Source organism: Nuphar pumila, chromosome 17, assembly GCF_984573655.1.
Source record: "Nuphar pumila chromosome 17, dmNupPumi1.hap1.1, whole genome shotgun sequence".
Lineage (NCBI taxonomy): Eukaryota > Viridiplantae > Streptophyta > Magnoliopsida > Nymphaeales > Nymphaeaceae > Nuphar > Nuphar pumila.
The window spans coordinates 1435281-1459312 of NC_143265.1; the positions used below are offsets into that span (position 1 = coordinate 1435281).

At 37.0% G+C, this 24032-nt stretch overlaps 1 protein-coding gene and 1 pseudogene across 2 annotated transcripts; one reads left to right on the forward strand and one right to left on the reverse strand.

The window, feature by feature from the left end:
• Positions 1 to 8219: 8219 nt before the first annotated feature.
• Positions 8220 to 8798, reverse strand: LOC149811320 (benzyl alcohol O-benzoyltransferase pseudogene; annotated as a pseudogene).
• A 4796-nt stretch (positions 8799 to 13594) lies between these two features.
• LOC149811321 (uncharacterized) lies at positions 13595 to 23774 on the forward strand. 2 transcript variants are annotated; one of them, XM_089993257.1, is made up of 7 exons: positions 13595 to 13799; positions 13892 to 13993; positions 19128 to 19255; positions 21416 to 21555; positions 21719 to 21866; positions 21954 to 22113; positions 23323 to 23774. In XM_089993257.1, the coding sequence occupies exons 2-7, from the start codon at positions 13981 to 13983 to the stop codon at positions 23409 to 23411; spliced, it is 678 nt and encodes a 225-aa protein (XP_089849383.1). In that variant the 5' UTR covers positions 13595 to 13799; positions 13892 to 13980; the 3' UTR covers positions 23412 to 23774. The 2 variants fall into 2 exon arrangements, with proteins under 2 accessions (XP_089849383.1, XP_089849382.1); XM_089993256.1 differs by lacking the exon at positions 13595 to 13799 and having other exon boundaries at positions 13826 to 13993.
• Positions 23775 to 24032: the final 258 nt, after the last annotated feature.

The following is a 24032-nucleotide window of genomic DNA, read 5'->3' on the forward strand; positions in this document are numbered from 1 at the left end:
TCTGTCCCTTCAGCTCCACTACCCTGATTATCGCTAGCAGCCTACACAAGAAAAGAACAGTCAGTATTGATAAACAAAATATAATGAAATAAATTACACACTATATGTGATTCTATCATGTGCTCATGTGTGATCTAAGGCAATAAAAAAACTCTATATGTGATTCTATCATGCTCATATGTGTGCTAAGGCAGTCAAAAAATTGAATATGTGATTATAGCATGTTCATATGTGTTCTAAGGCATCTAAAAAAACTCTATATGTGATTCTACCATGCTCAGATGTGCTTTAAGGCAGACAAAAAACTATATATGTGATTCGATCATGCTCGTATGTGTGCTAAGGCAGTAAAAAAATTGAATATGTGAATATAGCATGCTCATATGTGCTCTAAGGCAGGCAAAGCCAAAAATTTTATATGTGATTCTATCATAAATGATATATAACATGTTCATATGTGTTCTAAGGCAGTTAAAAAACTCTATATTTTATTATAGCATGCTCATATGTGTGCTAAGGCAGTCAAAAAACAGAATATGTGATTATAATATGCTCATATGTGTTCTTAGGCAGTCAAAAAACTGAATATGTGATTATAGCATGCTCATATGTGTTCTAATGCAATCAAAAAAACTTTATATGTGATTCTATCATGCTCATATGTGCTCTAAGACAGACAAAAAGTTAAATATATATATATGTGATTCTATCATGCTCATATGTGTGCTAAGGCAGTCAAAAAATTGAATATGTGATTATAGCATGTTCATATGTGTTCTAAGGCATATAAAAAAACTCTATATGTGATTCTACCATGCTCAGATGTGCTTTAAGGCAGGCAAAAAACTATATATGTGATTCGATCATGCTCGTATGTGTGCTAAGGCAGTAAAAAAATTGAATATGTGAATATAGCATGCTCATATGTGCTCTAAGGCAGGCAAAGCCAAAAATTTTATATGTGATTCTATCATGCTCATATGTGTGCTAAGGCAGTAAAAAAATTGAATATGTGATTATAGCATGTTCATATGTGTTCTAAGGCATCTAGAAAAACTCTATATGTGATTCTACCATGCTCAGATGTGCTTTAAGATAGTCAAAAAAACTATATATGTGATTATACCTGAGAGGGACCTGGAATCGAAGATCCCCTATCCTGAACAGCGGCCTTGATCTCATTTCGGAGAAAGGGGGCGACGGTGTATTGGAAGTAGTTATTCAGTGATTCATTAATGATCTCGCGTACATCATCACCGGAAAGAATAGTCGGCTGCTTGGAGCTTATGTCGGCGCAAGAAGTTGGTGAGCCGTAACTGGAAGAACCAATAACTGGTGAAGTGTTCATATTACTCCCAAACCCGAACACGCGACCTTTTTTGGGTTCACCTGCTGCAGTCACCCATGCTGTAGGATCAAATGATGGATGCTGAGTAGCGTCTTCACCATATCGCTCTACCATTTGTTGCTCATATGCCTCCTACAAAATAATGTTTAAAGTATTCATTAATAATTAATGATAACATTATGATGACTTGCATATATATTGCAATGATTATTAATAGAATTAATACATACCGTTGTCGTTCTCGCCTTCTCTGATACGAAGACTCCCGTGGTCTTCCGTTTATGTGTTTCTACAAACACATCCTTATATGGTACATTGCCTCCTTTTTCTACTTCCTGCGAAGTTAAATGATAAAAGATTTAGTACACAAATTTGCAACTATACTTATAAAATTAATATTATATATTGATGAGTTACCATTTTCTTTAGGTGGCTCCCAAATGTCTTAGATCCACCTGTGTGTAGATGGGCTTCGGGCATCTTCGATCGATTTTGTGAAGCCTTCGCAGAGCGATTTTTAAATGCATCTCCCGCCCACATATCGCACATTTCATCCCAGTAATCTCTCCTGATAGTAATAGGACCATGGCCCTTCCACAATAATGGATCATCTACTACGCCAGATGTTTTTTTTGCTGCAGTCTTCATAGTGTGCAGCATGTCTGCAAATCGATTGGCAGCCACCTTCTGCCACACCTTCCTTGCATCATTTTCTTCCACCGTAGTTGCAAAGCGATTCGAAGCCTACAAATATTTTCAGAAAGTTAGTAGACATTGCTTAAATAAATTAAATATGAAACACATTAACTATGAGGAACAACTGTATACCATGAATAAGGACCACAATCTGTCTAATACCTCCTTTGGGTACTCTTTCCATTGAGCAACTGGTCCTGGTAGATGTTGAAGAAGTGAATTCCTAATCTCCCGTACTACTTCTTGTGGCTCAAACCTCGTGCTGCACATGAATTGTTACACAGTAAATATCAATATAAAATATTTAAAAGATATGTAATAATTGAAAACAAAATACTTACGGTCGATTATCGATATACACTATTCGAATGAGTCTTCTTGTGCCAGCCTGTGAAGACCCTGTTTCCTGTGTTGGCTGTTGACTTGTGCGATCAACTGGTGTAGGTGGGTCGTGTACAGGCGCAACATCATCTGTAAAAAAATATACACCAAGTTCTTAGAATGTGCATTTGAACTAATCAAGCATCTAATTAGTTATATGATATACCTATCACAGGAGCCCGTGAAGATGAAGGTTGAGCCTGGCTACTACTGGATGAGCGACCACTATAACCTCCACGAACCATATTCTAACAAATAACATATGTCATACAATACATTCAAATAATTCACATCAAGTATTACAATGCATTCAAGTCATTCACATCAAGCATTGCAATGCATTCAAATAATTCAAATCATTGACATCAAGTATTGCACTAATTCAAATCATTCGTTAATTGCATAAATTATAATACATTCAGATAATTGAAATCATTCACATCAAGTATTACAATGCATTCGAATCATTCGTATCAAGTATTACAATACATTGAAATAAAATTTTTAATCATTCACACCAAGTATTGCAATACAACTCACATCAAGTATTACAATGCATTTAAATAGAGGTTTCTAGTATAAGATTTTGCTCACTAGCTTGAGAATTCTTCCTCGTCACTAGTTTGACTTTCTTCTTCTTCTTCTTCTTCTTCTTCTTCTTCTTCTTCTTCTTCATTGTTTGCCCATCCACTTGGTACATCATTTGGATCACATTCCTCTATGAATGTTTCATCAGTCAATGGAGATATGACATGCATATCATGCGCAACATCGTGACCATAAGCGAAGTCACAGACATCATCTGATTGATAGTAATCACTGTCTTCAGCTAACTCATCTTCTTGTAACTGATCATACTCGGGGTATAGTTTGGATTTCACCTTGCAAACTGCCCACCATTCATTTCTATCTGACTTTTTTATACTCGGATATGAAGTATAATAAACTTGTTGAGCTTGCGAGGCTAATATGAATGGTTCATATGTTCCAAACCTGGATTTATGATTCACCTCCACAATGCCTGAAGCTTTGTCGAGTCTTGTTGCAGTTGGATCAAACCAATGACACTTGAATACCGTAACCCTGTTATTCATGCCTAAGTAAGTCAACTCCATTATTTCCTCTATAACACCGTAGTAATCATGTTCATTTTCACCGTAGCTGCTACCCTTGACACACACGCCACTATTTATCGTTGATTTGTTTATACCGTAGTCTTTTGTATGGAATCGATAACCATTTACGATATACCCGTTGTAGCATTGCACAACTTTGGTCGGACCATTTTCTAAATCACATATTCCTTGATCTTTAACATCACCATGGCGAACCTACGCACAGACATAAACAATTATTGTGATCACGATCAATTAAGTAACTTAGTGTTGTTTATAAGTACAAAATTTATGTTAGCTTCTTTACCAACTGTTTCAACCACTCCACAAACTTAGTTTCACGTTCTTTTTGTACTTCTGCATTAGTGAGATGTGAAACTTTGCTTTGCAACTCCAGATCAAATCGTCTGCAAACCACAAATACTTATATTACCGAGCCATGTATCCACATATAGAACATAAAAGGATTTATAATTGAGTTGCATATACATATACTTACTCGATGTATGGGTCGATCGCTGAACAATTAAAAAGAATATAGATGTGTGATGCATCTTGCTCTCGATCTGTCAATAGCCTTGATCGGCAACTACCAAATGCATGCCCAAGTCGTTGAAATATCGACAGCTTGTCAGCTACAGTTACTTGTTCTCCATCATCGTTACGGGGCGGGCATGTGTAACGTGTTGAAATATGAGGTTCGAAGTACATAGATGAGAAATTTGAAATCTCTTCTAAAGTGTACGCCTCACAAATAGAGCCTTCTACTCTTGCTTTATTACGAACCTTTTTTTTTAGGTCGAACATGCATCTGACAAGAATATACATTTCAAATTTTAAATATCTGTCATTAAAGAGACAAATACAAAAAAACATATACCTTTCAAATGGGTACATCCATCGATATTGCACAGGGCCACCAACCCTTAGTTCATATGGCAAATGTATGATCAAATGTTCCATAACATCGAAAAATGCTGGCGTAAATATCTTTTCTAACAGACAAACAGTGGTGATGACAGAGTCCTCGAGATTCTTTACATCTGATACAATGACCTCCGATGCGCACAATGTTCTGAAAAATCCGCTCAACTCAGACAATACCCCCCATATAGGTTTGTCTAACATATCATGGAATGCTAGGGGTATCAATCGTTGCATAAAGATATGACAATCATGGCTCTTCAACCCATATAACTGTCCATCGTCAATCTTCACAGCCCGAGCAATGTTAGAGACATATCCATCTGGAAATCTCAGTTGTCTCAACCATTGACATACATGTTTTATTTGATCAGGTCCGAGCACGTACTTCGCCTTTGGTTTCAGTACTTTGCCATTATACTCTTTGAGTTCCAATTCTGGTCTTTTACATATTAATTTTAAATCCATACGGGCCTTCGGATTATCCTTCGTTTTTCCTTTAATATTCATTACTGTATTGAACACATTATCAAACACATTTTTCTCTACATGCATCACATCCAAATTATGTCGTATCAATAGGGTCGGCCAATACGGTAGTTCCCAAAAAATAGATTTTTTCGTCCAATTGTGTTCCTTCCCAAATCCACGGAAGGGTGTAGGACTGCGGGCATCTGTTAATACATCTGGAAAGTATCGCAATCTTCTTAAAATCTCTATGCCAGACAATCTTGAGGATGGACCTTCCATTTCAGTTGTGCCTGCTGTAAATGCATTCTTTTGACGTCGGAACGGATGATCGCTGGGTAGAAATCGACGATGGCAATCAAACCAGCAAGGCTTCCTTCCATGCCTCAATCTAAAAGCTTTGGAATCCTCCATGCAGTACGGACAAGCCAACCTCCCATGTGTGCTCCAACCAGATAACATACCATATGCAGGGAAGTCACTGATTGTCCATAGAACAGCGGCCTTCATGTTGAAATTTTGTTTTTTGTGGGCATCATACGTGGTAACACCGTCATCCCACAGTACTTTTAATTCATCAATCAATGGCCTTAGATATACATCAAGATTTTGGCCAGGTGAGGTCGGACCAGGGATCAACAGAGACAAGAAAAGATTTGGACGTTTCATACACAAGCTTGGTGGAAGGTTGTATGGAGTTACAAATACTGGCCAGCATGAGTATGGAGTTGATCTACCCCCAAATGGATTAAATCCATCTGTACATAGACCGAGTCTAACATTTCGCACTTCCATTGCGAAGTTCTGATGAGTACGATCAAAGTGCTTCCAAGCTTCAGCGTCAACAGGATGCGTGATCTTGTTTTCATCGTGTCGAACTTTATTTGCATGCCATCTCATGTGTTTAGCTGTCTTTGAAGACATATACAATCGCTGCAATCTAGGAGTGATAGGAAAGTAGCGGAGCGACTTGTATGAAACTTCCTTTGATCTCGTGCTACCATTGCCTCTTGTCTTTGGCTTGAACCGAGGATGCCCACATGACGGGCATGATATGTCGTTTTCCTGCTCCTTGAAATACAACATGCAGTGATTTGGACAAGCATCAATCTTTTTGTAACCCATACCTAGAGCGTTGACCATAACTTTCGCACGATAGAAATTTTGTGACAATTTCTCATCTTTAGGCAACATACTCTTCACAATCATGCACAAACGGTCAAAACATGATTGACTCAAATTATACTCGGACTTCAAATTCATTAGTTGAAGAACTGCAGACAAGATAGTGTGACTCTCACAACCGTTCCAAAGTGGCTCATCAGCATCTTTAAGTAAATCATAAAATCTACTAGCTGCATCGTTTGGTGATTCTTCATCTACGACAGTTCTTACATCACTAGAACTCATAGCAGAACCCAGTTCTGTTCCTGCAGCATCAAATATCAAATTCGTATATGGATTATCGTGCACCACATTCACCCGTGCATCAAAATCGTTTCTAAATTCTTCTCCATGAAACGCCCAGTTCTGATAATCACTCACAAAACTCTTCCTGTATAGGTGATGTCTAACGCCATGAGGTTCTACAAATCGATTATTCTTACAAAACTTGCAGGGACACCTAATCCGACCTGTGGGATCTACCGTACTGACACTCGCCGTTGCAAATTCAATAAAACTATCGACACCATCCATATATTCATGCGATAACTCATTGTCCACTATCCTACGGTACATCCATTCACGGTTTGCAGTCATTCTGTCGTATGATGTTACGAATAGTATCCTAACGAATTAAGAAAAAAACAATCAGAATGCGACGATGAAGAAAATATCAAATTTATCATGCAATATACTATGTCAAACAATAACAAGAATTTTGATGCATGCATTGATAACTTAATATTTTCATGTGCAAACTATTAATGACATGATACAATCATTTGAAGCATGCTTTTATTATAAAATTTTACATGGAAGTCAAAATCAAATTGAAAGTAACTACATGCAAGCATGGATACAATTACATCAAACATTGCAATACATCATAATCATTCATATCAAATAAATGGCAAACATGTACCTGCAGCAAACACACTTCAATATCTCACTAACTACTACCATGCTTAGCATGGACTCCGTACTCCAAAAATAAGAACACTTCCATATTTCTACATTAAAATCATGCTCAGCATGATCTCCGAACTCCAACAAAGCAGTCCTAGATATCAACAACTAAGTGAGTGTGTGAACAATAAAGTGCTGCATTCAATAAATTAAATAACATGTGATACGTTTGCATCACTTACTCACCACGGGTATTTACCCGATTTGCATTGTTTTTGTCATTTACTTACCACAGGTGGCCGAGCACGAGTTGGTTCCGTTGAAAAATCTGCACAAAAACAAAACAAATTAAGTAACAAACTAACTAATCATGAAACAAGATGAAACACTAACTAAAAAAATTAAAACAAATTAAAACAACTCTAACTAATTGAAAGAAGAGAAAAGAAAAATAGTATATATGTTAAGCCAAATCTAACTAGAAGATGCTAATTTAACAAACCAGCTATAACATGTTGAACCAGTCGACTAACATAAAGTCATAGACAATTTCTAATCTGAACTACTTAGCAAAGGAATAGTAAATCAATCAATTAGTTTACTAGAAAAGATGTGAACTCCGTTTAACCACCACTATCATAAAGAATTCAAATAGCCCTAATCTAACTAACTGATTGTGAGAACATTAAATACCAATCTATCTAAGAAAAATATAATTATAAAAGACTAATAGATTGAAATACTCTAACTAACCAGATTTCAAGAAAACAAATTGAAGTAAAACTAACTACCAGTAGACATTAACAAACTAACAAATTGAACAACATGGACAACTTGTATATATACATTACAAAAAAAATTTCAACTTAAAATCCATATGGACAACATATATGCAAACTACACTTAAAACCATATGGACATCTTATATACACATATTACAAATTTTTTTTCAAGCTAATCACATGGACAACATAGGGATCACATAATAACTTTTTTTTTTTTAAAAAGAGATCACATGGGCAGCATAGGTATCCATAACAAAAATTCTTTTCAAAACAGATCACATATGCAACGTAGGTATCTCATAACAAATTTTTTTTAAAAAGAGATCACATGGGCAGCATAGGTATCCATAACAAAAATTCTTTTCAAAACAGATCACATAGGCAACGTAGGTATCTCATAACAAATTTGTTTGGCAATGAATTGATCTTTATTCACAAAGCAGATAAGATAAAACCAGGTTCTGTGGACTTTTGATCCGGGGCGGGTCCGTACAGCATCTTTTTGAGCTCCCGTTCAAAGATCTTCATAGCTGGAGCAGGCAAGGAAATCGGGATCACCATCCCTTCTCCCCCTTCGTTATTCTTGGAGTTGACGTAGAAGCTAACCAAGCCGGGGATTGGGCCGTCACTGCCCTTGGCTGGACCGCCGTACACCGGCATTCCCCAGCCGAGGTCCAGCTCGCTGAACCCGGCATGCCTGATGTCCGAGACCACGAAGGTGCGGACCACCGTGATGTTAGGCCGGCCCTTGAGCACCATGAGGTCCGCCACTGACCTCATGTACTCGTCTGTCACCACCTCCTTGGCCTTCTTCACGAGCTCCACCGCATAACCTAGTGGGTTCGCACAGAGCTTCGCCGCTATCGAGACAGCTGCCGGGATTACTATCAGGCATTGCCGTAGTACCCCTGCGGCAGCGGCGGAATGTACCGGGACCGCGCGTTGAAGATGCACAACAGGCGAACCTCCTCCTCCGGATCGGGCTGGAGGCCGGCAGTGCGGCACCGCCATAGGCAGGGGGTCGACCCCCCTTGCCGGAAACGCAGGGGGTCGACCCCCCCTGCCGGAAAGCACGGCAGGGGGTTAAACCCCCTCCGTTTCCGGCAGGGAAAGGGCGTACCCCCTGCGTTTAGAAGAAGAAGAAGAAGAAGAAGAAGAAGAAGAAGAAGAAGAAGAAGAAGAAGAAGAAGAAGAAGAAGAAGAATATTACCTGCGCTTCGCCGGACGGTGGCGGGAGGTTGACGGGGAGCGGCAGCTGGCGAGCGCCGGCTGGCGAGCGGTGGACGGGGAGCGGCGGCTGGCGAGCGGCGGTGGCTGGACGGTGGCGAGAGCCGACGGGCGGGAGGGAGCAATACAGCGAAACAGGGAAAAGAGAAAGAGGGATGGGATTAGGGATTTACGCGATATTTAGCGACGGCTTAGCGACAGAAACATTCCGTCGCTAAACCGTCGCTAAATCAAAATACAAAAACCGCGACGAAATATATACTGTCGCTAATCCGTCGCTAATGAGCGACGGATTAGCGACGACAGAGTTCCCTCTCTAAATCCGTCGCTAAAATGGTGTTCTTGTAATCAAAAGTAGCGACAAAAACATGCAGTCGCTAATCCGTCGCTAAGTAGCGACAGATTAGCGATAAAAGTCGTTTCTTCGCTAATCCGTCGCAAATTAGCGACAGATTCTATCTCTAGCTAATCTGTCGCTAAGTAGCGACGGGAAAAATCCGTCGCTAATTTCCGTCGCTAATTAACAATTTTCTTGTAGTGTTATAGCAGAACCCACTTATGTTCCTGCGATATCAAATATCAAATCCATATATGGATTATCGTGCAACACATTCACCCGTGCATCAAAATTGTTTCTAAATTCTTCTCCATGAAACATCCAGTTTTGATAATCACTCACAAAACTCTTCCTATATAGGTGATGTCTAACGCCATGAGGTTCTACAAATTGATTATTCTTACAAATCTTGCAGGGACACCTAATCCGACCTGTGGGATCCACTGTACTGACACTTGCCATTGCAAATTCAATAAAACTTTCAACACCATCCATATATTCATGCGATAACTCATTGCACATTATCCTACGGTACATCCATTCACGGTTTGCAGTCATTTTCTTATGATGTTACGAATAATAACCTAACCAATTAAAAGAAAACCATCATAATGCTATGATGAAGAAAATATCAAATTTATCATGCAATATATGATGTCATACAATAACAAGAATTATGATACATGCATTAATAACTTAATATTTTCATGTGCAAACTATTAATGACACGATACAATCATTTGAAGCATGCATTTATTATACAATTTCACATGGAAGTCATAATCAAATTGAAAGTAACTACATGCAAGCATGAATACAATTACATCAAACATTACAATACATCGTAATCATTCATATTAAACAAATGACAAACATGTACCTGCAGCAAACACACTTCAATATTCCACTAACTACTACCATGCTTAGCATGGATTTCGTACTCCAAAAATAAGAACACTTCCATATTCAAACATTAAAATCATGCTCAGCATGATCTACAAACTCCAACAAAGCAACCTTAAATATCAACTAAGTAAGTGTGTGAAAAATAAAATGTTACATCTAATAAATTAAATAACATGTGATACGCTTGCATCACTTACTCATCACGGGTTTTTAACCTTTTTGCATTATTTTTGTCACTTACTTATCACAGGTGACTGAGCACAAGCGGGTTTCATCGAGAAATCTGCAAAAAACAATGTTTTAAAATGAAGTCACCACAAAAAAAATGAGGCAAATGAAAACATTTTGCATAGGCCTTAAGAAGCCTAATACCCAATGACCTACCAAAACCGCAGGGGGTCGACCCCCTACAGGAACACAGGGGGTCGACCCCCTGACAAAAACCGCAGGGGGTTGACCCTCTGCGTTTCGGCAGGAGAGTCAACCCCCTGCTGTTCCGGCAAGGGGTCAACCCCCTTCCGGAACATAGGGGGTTAACCCCCTGCCTTTCCGGTAGGGGGTCGGGGTCGACCCCCTGCATGTTCTGGCAAGGGGTTAACCCCCTGCCATAATGGGGGTCGACCCCCTGTCAGTTTCGGCAGGAGGTTAACCCCCTGCCTTTCCGGCAAGGGGGTCAGGGTCGACCCCTTGCTTGTTCCGGCAAGGGGGTTAACCCCTGCCTTTCTCTGGGCGAACGTTGATCCCTGTAATACCTTTCTCCGGGCGAACGGCGGGAGCGAGCGAACGACGAACGGCGGGAAAAAAGAAAATGAAGGAAAAGATGTTTGCGATTAGGTTTATCGAAAATTAGCGACGGATTAATTCCGTCGCTATGCCATCGTAAATGAAATTTATGAACTTAGCGACGACATATATTCTGTCGCCAAATAGCGACGGCAAATTGTCTGTCAAAAAATCCGTCGCTAAATGGTGTGTCCATTACGACAAAATGTTTCGACACAAAATCTGTCGCTAATTAACGACAGATTGTGCGAGGGGATACATTTCATCGCTATTTTCATAAATTTCATTGATTATAGCAATAAATATATTTCTCTCGTTAATCCGTTGCTAACTAGCGACAAAATAATTTCGTCGCTAAATTCTGTCGCTAATAAGCTGTTTTCTTGTAGTGAAAGTTGCACCAGTAAAAACCTAATTTCTTGTAGTGGTTGAACCCTCCACAAAGGTGAGATGGAAGGTGGTTGTAAGTTTTATGCATATTCACATCATTTCATGCGATTTTTCTTATAATTGAGCAATTATCATCAAAATATGCGAAAGTTTTATGTAAAAGTCACATGATTCCATGCAAAATTTATGCCAGTAAAAATATAATTTTTTTTTAAAAAGAGACTTTCATCGATGATATTTATCGTCGGTTATATCAAAGTTACTAGCGATGGTATTATCGTCAGTTCTTAATCTAACTGATGATATTTATCATCGGCTATTTGAACATGTACGACTTTTCAATTTATATATAACGATAATTATCGTCGAGTTTAATCTATACACGATGATATTTATCGTCAACTATTTTTGACATATATGTTTTTTAATATAAATACAATGATAATTATTGTGGACTTTAAGAAAGAACTAATGATAAATACCGACGGTGTTATTAAATTTACTCAATAGTATTTATCGTCTTATTTAATTGCTATAACCAATGATATTTATCATCAACTATTTGAACACATGATTTTTCATTATCGCTACGATGATAATTATCGTTGACTTTTAAAATATTACCGACGATATTTATCGTCAGTTTTTAATAATATAGGTGACGATATTTATCGTAAGTTTTAATTAGTATAGCCAACGATAAATATCATCGTCTTTAATTCTTATTACCAACAACATTATAGAGCCGACCGATTATATCATAACGTCGAATTTATTTTTAGATACACGATGCTATATAAAAATCATCGTAAAAAGTAATATAAATGACCGTAAATGGTTGATGACTCAGGCGGCGATATTTATCGTCATTGATGTTATTGGTTACCATAAATCATATATTGCTGAAGATAAATATCATCGGCAATGACTTACACTTAATCAGATCATTTTTCGATTTGAATTGGATTGCAATCAATATTTTAAGTCGGATCGAATTTGGATCCCGATCAAAATCCAATTAAATCATATTTAGATGTAAGAAGCATGTTTTGGATGTTTTTTACGGGGTTCAACATTACCACATAAAGTTTTGGATCTGATTTCAATTTTAGATCATCGAATCTTTTTCAGATTCAGATAAGGTGCACAAATGTTGGGTTCATATAAGGCAGGATCTGGCCCATATCCAATCCATTTGCAGCCCTACCCAGCTCAGCTAATACTACGCCACTCCGTCCACATCAATTATGGGTCAACCTAACGTGTTTAGAAACTGAACCGTTGATTAGTGATTAACATAGTTTGGCAATTAATTAAGTTTTGTGTCAAATTCAAGACGCCTGCAAAGAATGTGATCGTTGACTATTATTTATTTTACAGTGCATGATTTTGGACACGTTTGAAAGCAGGAGAATAAAGCCATTGTCTTGTTCATAGGAAACTTCTAGACCAAACAAATTATTGAGTCGGGTATATATGACCCCATCCTGACCCATACCGAACCCAGTAACATGATTTGGTAAGAAAGAAAGAGGCCCCATTAACTACTCAGATCAGATAGGGTTCGATTTGTATACGGTGTCAGATATGGTTTTTGAAATTTTCACACAAATCCAGGTCCTACTTAAGTTTAAGTTAAGATCCACCATTTTTTAATGCATACAAATTTAAAAACTATTAATTTACTAGGAATGATCCGGGTCTGGTTCATGTTATCCTATGGCTTTGCATATAATAGGTTTGGTTGGACTTAGAGGCAGACCAAGGACCAGAACCTCAAATCGGATCCAATACCCACCTATCTGGGTCTGGTGAAGGTTGAACCGGTTGACACCCCTCCTGGCCCTCTGATCTGTCAATTGTGTATTGTGGAGGGTGAGAAGATAAACACCAAAGAAACAAAAACAAATTACTCCTAGATTTTCTACTTCTTGTAAAATATGTCTATTTTTATCATCATATTAACAATTTTTATGAAATCGTTATATATTTTTCTTTCTGTTGTGTATTTCCATGTATTCATCAAATCCTATACATAACAAGCTTTTGCCAAGTTTTTCTTGAGGCAAAAAATATTTATCGGCTATATTTTAAAGTTACCGATAAAATTATTATAACTGGATTTATGAATATAAATACCAAACCGATTCCTCTGCCCACCGCCCTTTACCCTCTCTTCTCCCGGAGTCGACCTCTTCTCTCCCAAACGGCGGCAAATCCTCTCTACACCTCTCTCTCCCTCCAAACCCTAACTCCTCTTTTTCCTTCCTCTTCCCCTCTTTCCAAACCCTAGCTTTCTTCCTCCTTTGATCGACAGAGACGCTCGACCGGCGACAAGATCGATCGACGGCAGTCAACCTCCTCTTCAGGTCTCTCTCTCTCTCTCTCTCTCTCTCTCTCTCTCTCTCTCTCTCTCTCTCTCTCTCTCCACATGCCGACTCGTCTTCGCCAAAATTTTCAGGGGGCAGCACCTTGTTCGCGAGAGCAGATCTTGTGAACGAACGGCCTTGCTTTGTGAGTCGGTTGAGTTGATGCTGCTTGAGAAATAATATGGAAGATTGGGGTAAGGATCTTTAGATCGATTGCTTATTGAGCTGAGTGGGATGGGTTTTATGGATGTATTGATGTAAATAGGTGACATTGGGTTACACCTTCAACGGTTTCTTTATCTATGGGCGTGCGTATTTCTTTCTTATGTGATTAATTGGTCTCTATGTTCATAACAATGTCGTGCTTGATTCTAGTATTCAAGAATAACCAATGTCATCGACCCATATGGGCAGCGGAAGAACAGTCAGAATTGCTGGTCTTATTGATGAGTCCAAGTCATGGGCATGCACAGAACCATGCCAATTGAAAAAGAGAAAAATGAAATAGTTCTATATATGATCTATACATTACATTGAGGCCACTGGTAAAGTTATGAGTATATGAAAGAAACTTTTGGTGTGTGCATGTGTTAATCTGATTCAGTCTGAACTGGTGTTTGTTTTTTTTCGCCTAATTAGATCGTGGTTCTTGATGGAGGTTTTAACCGTTCTTTTTTTTTGACAAAGCCCTGAATCAGTTCCGTGTCTGAGCATGTCTTATTAGGACTCTCAAATCCTGAGGTTGGCCACTCTAGCGGAAACTTTCTCTTGGTCGTTGATTTTGCAACTCCGAATAGCACATTAATCTCATTAAACATATTGGTATGTTTTTCCTACCTCAAGCATCGTCCCAAATAGTTGGTCTCTCCAAGATTGACCGGGAGGACTGAGAGAGAACCAGACAAATGGGTAATTTACGTGCATGGATGGATATCTTAATGCACATTATTCCAGATGGCTTTGGTTATTGAACTCCTTTGTTTTGCAGGGCAGAGCCAGAAATTTAAGCTAGGGTGGGCACATATGCAGGATTAAAAAGAAAACTAATTTCTATGATGATAAACTATACCAGCAAATTGATGAACTATAGTGTCGTATTCATAATTAGGAAGCTTGGTTGAAAGTAAACAACATGTTTTCAATAATAAAGAAAATGATTTAAGAAATGCAAAGTACCATAATAACATGTTTTTATACTTCAAAATTTAGCTTTGTTTGATATAAAGGCCAAAGAAAGTATCTTCCATGAATAAGGCAGTGCTCAAGTTTTAATATTGAAACACATTTAGCAAGATGCTCAAGTTTTAATATTGAAACACATTTAGCAAGATGTGACAAAAGAACACAACCATCACACAAATAAATACCCAATTAATTAGTTAATATTTCAAAAAACTACAAAGGACATCATAAATGTTTTGTAAATAATTAAAAAAAGTACAAGCCACTCAAAACAAAGAGGGCCATCAAACTTATTTAATAACCTAAAATACATGATAATTGAAACAAAAAAACACATGCTAATTGAAAATAAAAAATCTAAAATTCTCATCTATGCTAATTAAAAAAAAACTACAATTCTATGTTTTAACCTAAGCACACGGACTCGGCTATAAGGTCGACACACCCGCGTCGACACGGGTGCGGCTTCCGACACGAGGCGGACTCAGTCAACGCACTGGGGCTGTGTTCATCCACATTTTGGACTCGGTCAACTTTGACCGAGTCTATTTTTGTCCATTTTTAAGGCAAAAGATATATAAAAACTAAAAAAAAAGCGATCTTTTATAATATATATATATATATATATATATATATATATATATATATATAGTCGTGTCTCTGTGTTCAAATTTTTTGAAATTGCTCCGCACCCGTACCCGTACCCATGTGACATAGGTTCTAACCAAAGTCAAGTATTAAAAAGGAAAAATACATAGCACCCTAAAAGCATAATGTAAATGCTAATTGAAAAAAAATACAAAAAGCTTTAAACCTAAATGCTAATTGAAACCCTAATTCTTACATTATCAATTATGCATTTATGCTATTCATGCATGTAGAATGATGTTTAATGTTAATTAAAAAACATAAATACTTAAATTAAAAAATTATTTTATTTAAAAAAATTTAAATACTATTAAAAAACACAAAAAACTCTAAAACCTAATTAAATATTCATGCTATTTAAAAAAATCTAAATGCTATTAAAAAATACAAAAAACTCTAAAACCTAATTAAACATTCATGCTACTTAAAAAAACTAAATAAAAACCTCAATCCTAGCAAACATCACTCATAGTTTTCATATATAAACTAATCGAAACAAAAAATAACAAAACCCCCAAATTTTTAACTAAAATCAAGCATGTGGATCATGTATAATGTTGATTAAAAAATACAAAAATAACTAATTAAAATTCATCTCATTAAAAACCTAAATGCTAATTGGAATAAAAAACACAAAAAGCCTTAAACCTAAATGCTAATCAAAACCTTAATTCTTACGTCATCAATTATGCATTTATTCTATTCAATCATGTAGAATCATATTTAATGTTAATTAAAAAACACAAAATTACCTAAATTAAATATTAATCTTATTTAAAAACAAAATAAAATCTAAATGCTATTTGGGAAAAACACAAAAGCTCTAAAACCTAATTAAATTTTCATGCTATTTAGAAAAAACTAAATAAAAACCTCAGTCCTAGCAAACATCATTCATAGTTTTCATACATAAACTAATTGAAACAAAAAATAACAAAACCCCCAATTTTTTAACTAAAACAAGCATATGGATCATGTATAATGTTTATTACAACAACAACAACAACAACTACGCTTTCATCCCAAAACAATTGGGGTCGGCGATATGAACCAACAAAGAAAATCCTCAATAAAAATATAACTAATAACTAATAACTAATTAATATTTATCTCATTAAAAATCTAAATGCTAATTGAAAAAAAAACACAAAAAAAGCCCTAAACTTAAATGCTAATCAAAACCTTAATTCTTACATCATCAATCATGCATTTATGCTATTCAAGCATGTAGAATCATGTTTAATGTTAACTAAAAAATATAAAAATACTTAAATTAAATATTAATTTTATTTAAAAATAAAATAAAATCTAAATTCTATTTGGAAAAAACCCAAAAAACTCTAAAACCTAATTAAATTTTTATGCTATTTAAAAACACTAAATAAAAACCTCAATCCTATCAAACATCATTCGCAGCTTTCATACATAAACTAATTGAAACAAAAAATAACAAAACCCCCAAACTTCTAACTAAAATCAAGCATATGGATCATGTATAATGTTGATAAAAAAAATATAAAAATAATTAATTAATATTCATCTTATTAAAAACCTAAATGCTAATTGGGAAAAAAATACAAAAAGCCCTAAACCAATATGCTAATCAAAACCCTAATTCTTATATCATCAATTATGCAATTATGCATTTATGCCCTAAACACACGAGAGAGAGAGAGAGTAGACCTTGTCATGTGCACGTTGTGGCAGTTGTTGTTGTGTTGTGGGGCTCGGCTTGCCGTTGTTCATTGTGGGGTCGCAGGCAGGGGCAGAGAGGGGGCCACAACCATAGGTGGGGTCGCGAGGAAGGCAGAGGCTAGGAGGGAATCGAGAGAGAAAGAGAAAGAGAGTGGGGTCGCAAAGAGGGCAAGGGAGAGGGGGCCACAATTGGGGTCGCGAGGAAGGCAAAGGGCCAAAGAGAGAGAAAGAGAGATTTATGAGAGGGACGGGACGGGGGGATGGGTATGAAAGGCCCCGTCTGCCCTCTTTGGGTCGGGCACTCCCCACATTTCTTGCAGGTCAGGGTGGGCAATGATTAACATGCCAAACAGTACACATATTGCAGTCATAAATAATGTGTTGTCTAATGAATATTATGTTTGATGAGTTTTCAATGGCATGTTCCAATTGACATTGTTAATATTGTATTGAGTCCTAAATCATTTTCGGGTGAATCGGCCGATTCCAATTCGGAGCTGAATCAAACTGAATCGGCCAACTTTAAATTCATCAAAGGCACTAAACATCTTGAGTTGTGGTCTATTTTTATGACGGTTTGGGACCAGTGATTCTGCTGGAGGATATGTGGGGCAAAGAAAAATTTTAGAAGCTTCACCCATTCTTTCATATCAGGTGTCTTTTAAAGAATAAGTTGGTAGAAGATTATGAACAAGTAGGGGCAGAGGTTGTTTTTGCTGCTGTAGTCGACCTGAATTTAAGTCATAAATTGAAGCTTGAATGCAATATATGAGCATTTGTTGTATAAATTTCTAGATGTTTGCCGGATTAAATCTGGATTAAATTGCCTACTGTATGGATGATTGATTGTTCACTGTAATCTTGTATGTTTTATGTTATTTCAATAGTTTTGACTTTTGACCAAGGTTGTAAGTATCGGATTGCTACCCATATTGGTCGAGCCCCAAATAAGATACATATTGTATCGTATCATAAAAAAATTATGAAAAATCAGAAAAAATCCAATAATTCTAAAAAATTATAACACATGAAACAATGATGAATTACACAAAATACAAACATAAAATCACATATGAAGCATTTATGTCTCTATGAGCTGCATAAGACAATATCAAACATCAACTATCTCACAAAAACAATGCAAAATATTAAATATCTTGCAATTAAGACATGTCACAAGACTCATACTTTCATATTACATAAATAAAAATATTATGGCAATGGTTGCACTCGATTTTCAATCGGTTTTCACTCATTACTTGTGTGCCCCATTGCCATGCCAGATCATCTGATGTCATCTTTGTTGGAGTGTAGAGCCTGATTTTTACCTTGATCTAAACCTCTAATTTTTGCATATTCAACTCACTTTTTTAGGGTAGTTTTGTAATTTTACTCAGATATTTTTTACCTTAACTCACTTTCTTGAGTAGAAAAATGGTGAAAATGCACTTAGGTACCCCTCTAATGGCCTCTACACAAATGAGGAAGTCGGGCCTCTACACAAATGAGGAATTCGGCTCTCAAAAGGTCTTTAAAATCCAAAAAATAAAAAAACAAATTTTGGCCCTTTTTAAAGTGCATCAAAGGTGTATCGTAGGATACACTGTATATCGTATGATATGGCATGATATAGGTTTGTTTCATATGATATGGGTACGATACACATTCATATCGCAATACGAATATATCATATCGTTTTTGCCTATAATGACAATATGTATTGTACCGTATCGTGCGCTACAGTATGGTATGATACTTACAACATTGGTTGACACTTCAAATCATCACATGATTTGTTTGCAGAATCTGAGGATTTTGAACCTGCACTGCCTGTTCACGTTACTGAAAAAACAAAAGGCTTATGGGATGAAGAGGACATTGAAGATGTAAAGGTGTCCTGGGAAGATGGAGATGTGCCTCCTCTAGAAAAGGTTTTCCTCTTAGCTTTATGTGTTTTTTTATACACTTTTGCTTCTTAACATTGGAAGGGCATTTGGTTTTTCTCATGGCTTTCTGTAAGGGTAGATTTTATTATTGTCCTGCTGATGTGTTGGTTGCAATCATCTGACCTAGTGGTCAGTGTATGGCTGTATGATGCATTCAATAGTTGAAGGTTTGATGTTCTTTAGTATATTCTCCTTTGTTGGAGGAGGATTTGTGTGAAGTTAAAGGCCACTTCCTTTCAAGTTCTTTCATCAATTTGATAAAATACTTGGCAGGGTAGTCTACATTGAGAATAATGCCCTTATTTTGTTCCATGTTTTTTTTTATGAAGGAAATGGCTTTTAATTCTTGCTCAGTCACATAAATGCTTGATAGATCGGATAAATGTTGTACAGACAGAACGCCGGGTGTTTGTTCTGAACTCACCGGCACGTCCCATGCTCATGGCTTTCTGTGCAGGATGCAGTTTTTCTTGTTGGGACCGGTCTGCCCTCTCCCGGGCGCATCCCATGATTCACACACACCTTTAGTGTATCCTCTTGTCTACTGTTGTTAATAGGTAGGCCCGTGAATAGTTGTGTCAAGTATTCCATAGCCATGTCTGTGTGACATTTTTAAAATGCATTAAAATGAATGTGCACTGTGGGGACTTGTCAACTATGATGGCCTGGTTGATGGAGAGACGCACCCCAGGGGGTGTGACTTGTTAATTGACTCTATGAGTCTATGGTATAAGCTTATTATTTTGTCCATGTTATTTTTAATAGAAAACACGATGAATCTTTTATTTTGCTAAAGACAATTTAGGCCTTACTAGAAAAAGTGATAAGTGCAACAACATGAAGGTTAGATAATCCTGTTTGTGGAGGAGATGGAGCTGGAAAGTTGCTTATAATGTGTGAAAATTTCCGCAACTTTTAGTTTACATGGAGTTAAAGGTTATCTAACTCTAGACACAGACCTTAATTTCCTAAGCTGTGAATTAAGAACATGATGCAATACGTGATGCCAGTACAAAGGTCAATCTCTTTTCTCAAGCAAAAGACACCAATTGCGTCCTAAATGTCAGGATGCACCCAATATGACTGTTAGGCTGTGCAACGATTATGACTGTTTAGGTTTCTCTTTCTGGTAGTTCACTAGGCCCTCGTTGAGTTCTCCTTTTTTCATTGGCTGGCCCTTATGAAGATGACCCATCATATGTCGCCCATGACTCATGTTCTCCCTTTAATGTGAGACATTCTTATTTTCACAGTGCATTGTCCTTTTCAAAAAAAAAAAAAATGAAACTCGATGAATTTTATTCATTTGATAAAAAAAGAATTAATGACACTTCTAATATAATCAAAAGATCCTAATTACGATGAAGATCTATATCACATGGGTGCTGCCAGCTGGTGCAGGTGTGGCAGGTATGACATGGCAATTTAAAAAAACATGGGTGTTGGGGTATATATATATAATCTGAATGCAGTTACATTTATACAAATGGATTAAAAATGATTTCAATGTTATTGTATAGTTACTGATAATAACTGTGATAAATTTTAAAGTTTTTTTAAAAAAATCTAAAACTTGAACAATTTTGGACTTAACAATTTCAAAATTGGACCGAAAAGGTCAGGTGCGGGTGGTCAACACCTCTTGACCTGCACCCAGCCATGTCGGGTGCCAAACCTGGACCCTCGCCATTGTTACTCGGTGTTGGTAATAGGTGCTTTGACCCTTTTGAGGAGTTTGTGTGACATAGTTGAAGATCTTTGTAAAACTTATCATTATCTAGAACTCAACCTTGTCAATATCTCTATTTAACCTTAATCATTATCGACCTTTTAGAAACTAGAAACTTCTAATCACTAATTCAAATAGCTATCCTTTTAGTCAACTAATTTAGATTTATCTTCACCTTCCATATAAGATTAAGGCCATGTGTTACATCAGTCCCCTCAACCTGCAGCAAGCTTGCCTGCAATTTAACTTTTAGATATGCCAAGTCACCATATTGTTGTAATCTAACCCAGCCTGAGCCAAGGCAAAAGTCCATTTTCTGTAGTTTTTTGAAATTTCCAAGTACAATTTTTTTGATCAAGTTGAGTTCTTGTCAATATCATCAGCATGAACCTACTGATAAAGTCCATTGATTTCAGGCACCCAAACCAGAACCTTCAGTAGAAAAGAAACTTCCAAAAGCTGGTGGGAAAGGTGGCGGTGGCAAAAAAGAAAAAACTGTAGAAGCAGCTGATGAAAAACTTGCAGATCCTGTTGCAGAAAAGCTCCGGCAACAAAGGTCAATGAAGTCACTTCTTTTGTATATTTTTTTATGTTTCATCCTATGTCTCTGTGTGCATTAGGTGGTTTCATGTTGATTTGCAACCTACCTAGTTCATAAAATTTATAGTCGTCTATGTAGCATGTTTGTTCCTAACAACAAATGGTTACCTTTGCCTCAGGCTTGTGGAAGAGGCTGATTACAAGTCCACAGCAGAGCTATTTGCTCGGAAGGGTGATGAGAAGACTTTGGATAACTTCATTCCAAAGTCTGAAAACGATTTCTTGGAATATGCCGAACTTATCTCACATAAGCTCCATCCATACGAGGCAAGTTTCTGCATCCTTCTGTGATCTTATGCATAGGGGAAGCTTTCTAACACTGACATGTTCGTTTACACTGAATGTTCAATGCAGAAAAGCTTTCACTATATAAACCTACTTAAGACGGTTATGAGACTTTCAATGGTGTCCATGAAAGCAGCAGAGGCCAAGGAGGTTGCTTCTTCCATTACAGCCATTGCCAATGAGAAAATCAAGACAGAGAAGGAAGCTAATGCCAGCAAGAAGAAGCCAGGTTCTATCTCCCACTTCTTTTTTCCCTTTCTTTTTTTGGGGTTCAATGTCATGCCCAGTTGACCTAGATGGAGGCTGCTGGTTGGTCGACTAGCAGGCCTAGTTCCAACTAATCAGTAAGGGCCATTTTTGGTCTTCTGCTTCTCTTTTTTCTTTTCTTTTTTTGACAAGCAAAAAGGTGAAAACGTGAGAGAGCACAAACCTCTCTCTCTCTCTCTCTCTCTCTCGTCATTTCAGACTCTTTGCATACCTTTTTGTTTGTGCTTATCTATTCATCAAGAGTTGTAGTTTCCTTGCCTTAATTACAGTTGCATATGATAATTACGTGTTTGGTTGTCCTTTTGATTGAATTCTTGTATATGGTAATTGTGTAGATTCTTCATTATTAGAATTAGCTGATCATTTCATAATATTTTCATACCTTTTCTTTTTTATTCTTTATTATCATATTAGCTGCAGCATGTTTCTCAATGGTACATCTGTATATGTTTTCCATTTTCTGCTATTAAGTTTTTTCTTGTAACGCACTGCCTTTATTGTTTTCATTGTTCTGTTTATGCAAATTAAACCCGCTGAGTTTCCAGTGGTTATGAAAATATGCCTGCGGTTGTATTGGACATTTAAATTAGATCTACTTCATGGTGCTGTGAGATTGTATTAACATTTAAGTTGTGGTTTATATGCAATTCACATAGTTGCTGATGTTTTTTCATCACTGATTATTAAGTTATTTTAATTTATATACCGTGTTTTAGGACTTGTATTTAAAAGTGTCGGAAATACCTAGTTCACCTTTCAGTTCACATATGCAATCTCCATGGTCAAAAATCTAGGAACTGGCTTTTCTAGCAATCTTTTTTTATGTATGCATGGGATTTTATCATGTGCTAAAAATCAACAGTTCAAAATTTTTGAAGTTTTCTAGATCATAAAAATTCAATCTATACATCAAAAAAAGCAACAAGATTTATCTGTTGGATTTTTTATCATGATGGTTGCCAAATTTGCCAAAAAATGCTTTTTAAATGTGGTTTGGACGGTTTGTGTTGAGAGAGAGAGGAAGGGGCAATGCAAATGAGTCGAAATGGGTTGTGGTAACTCTTTGCTTCAAATGGTTCATTGTTTTGTTTTGTTTTTGAAAAAAAAGGTTCATTGTTGCAATCTTTTAAATTTTGGCTAATAATTGCTTGTGTGGACTTCTGTGATGCAGCCAAGAAGAAGCAGCTCCATGTTGATAAGCCAGATGACGATATGGTTGTTGGTGCATATGATGCGGTTGATGATTTCGATTTTATGTAGCTATTTTAAGTGCATGGCAGCGAAAATTCTTTTTGTGTCAATCATGGGACACCACATCCAGTGAATTGAGTTGTGTGATAAGGTTGCGGAAGTGTTGCCGATTTGTTTGAGGGCTTTCAGATGCAGAGTTGGATGGAATTCTTTGACTGGCTAATAGCCTCTTAGTGGTTGATAAATATAGACATTAAGTATGCTTCTTTGTATCCTTTTCCGAGTAGTGTTTTTGTGATAATAGCCTCTTTAATTTCCAAGTAATTAGCTTCCTAAGATGGAACACAATGGGACATAGAAGCTGTTCTCTAGCATTTGGACTTGCTGTGTTACATTCTTGGCAACATATCAATGAATGCGTCTTTGTGCTTACCAAGTGGTTGTGTTTGATGTGATTTGGTGCGGTGTAAATCGCAGGAAGGTTGACGACGATGGATCAGCACCCATTGCCATCATCATTGGGTCATGATGAGTGTACCATGTTCATGTTCATAATGGACATGTTCTATTGCCTTCATCATCTCCATCTTTCAAACCTGTTGTAAAGGCCCATTCAGTTGCAATGGTCTAGGATGATTGCAGAGCCCAAAATTTGGGGCTTATAAAAAAATCTGCCGTTGCTCGGTTGAT

Coding starts and splice junctions, on each gene's coding strand:
- LOC149811321 (XM_089993257.1), top strand. Junction 19,256..21,415: donor ATGTGCCTCCTCTAGAAAAG/GTTTTCCTCTTA, acceptor CATTGATTTCAG/GCACCCAAACCAGAACCTTC. Junction 21,556..21,718: donor GAAAAGCTCCGGCAACAAAG/GTCAATGAAGTC, acceptor CCTTTGCCTCAG/GCTTGTGGAAGAGGCTGATT.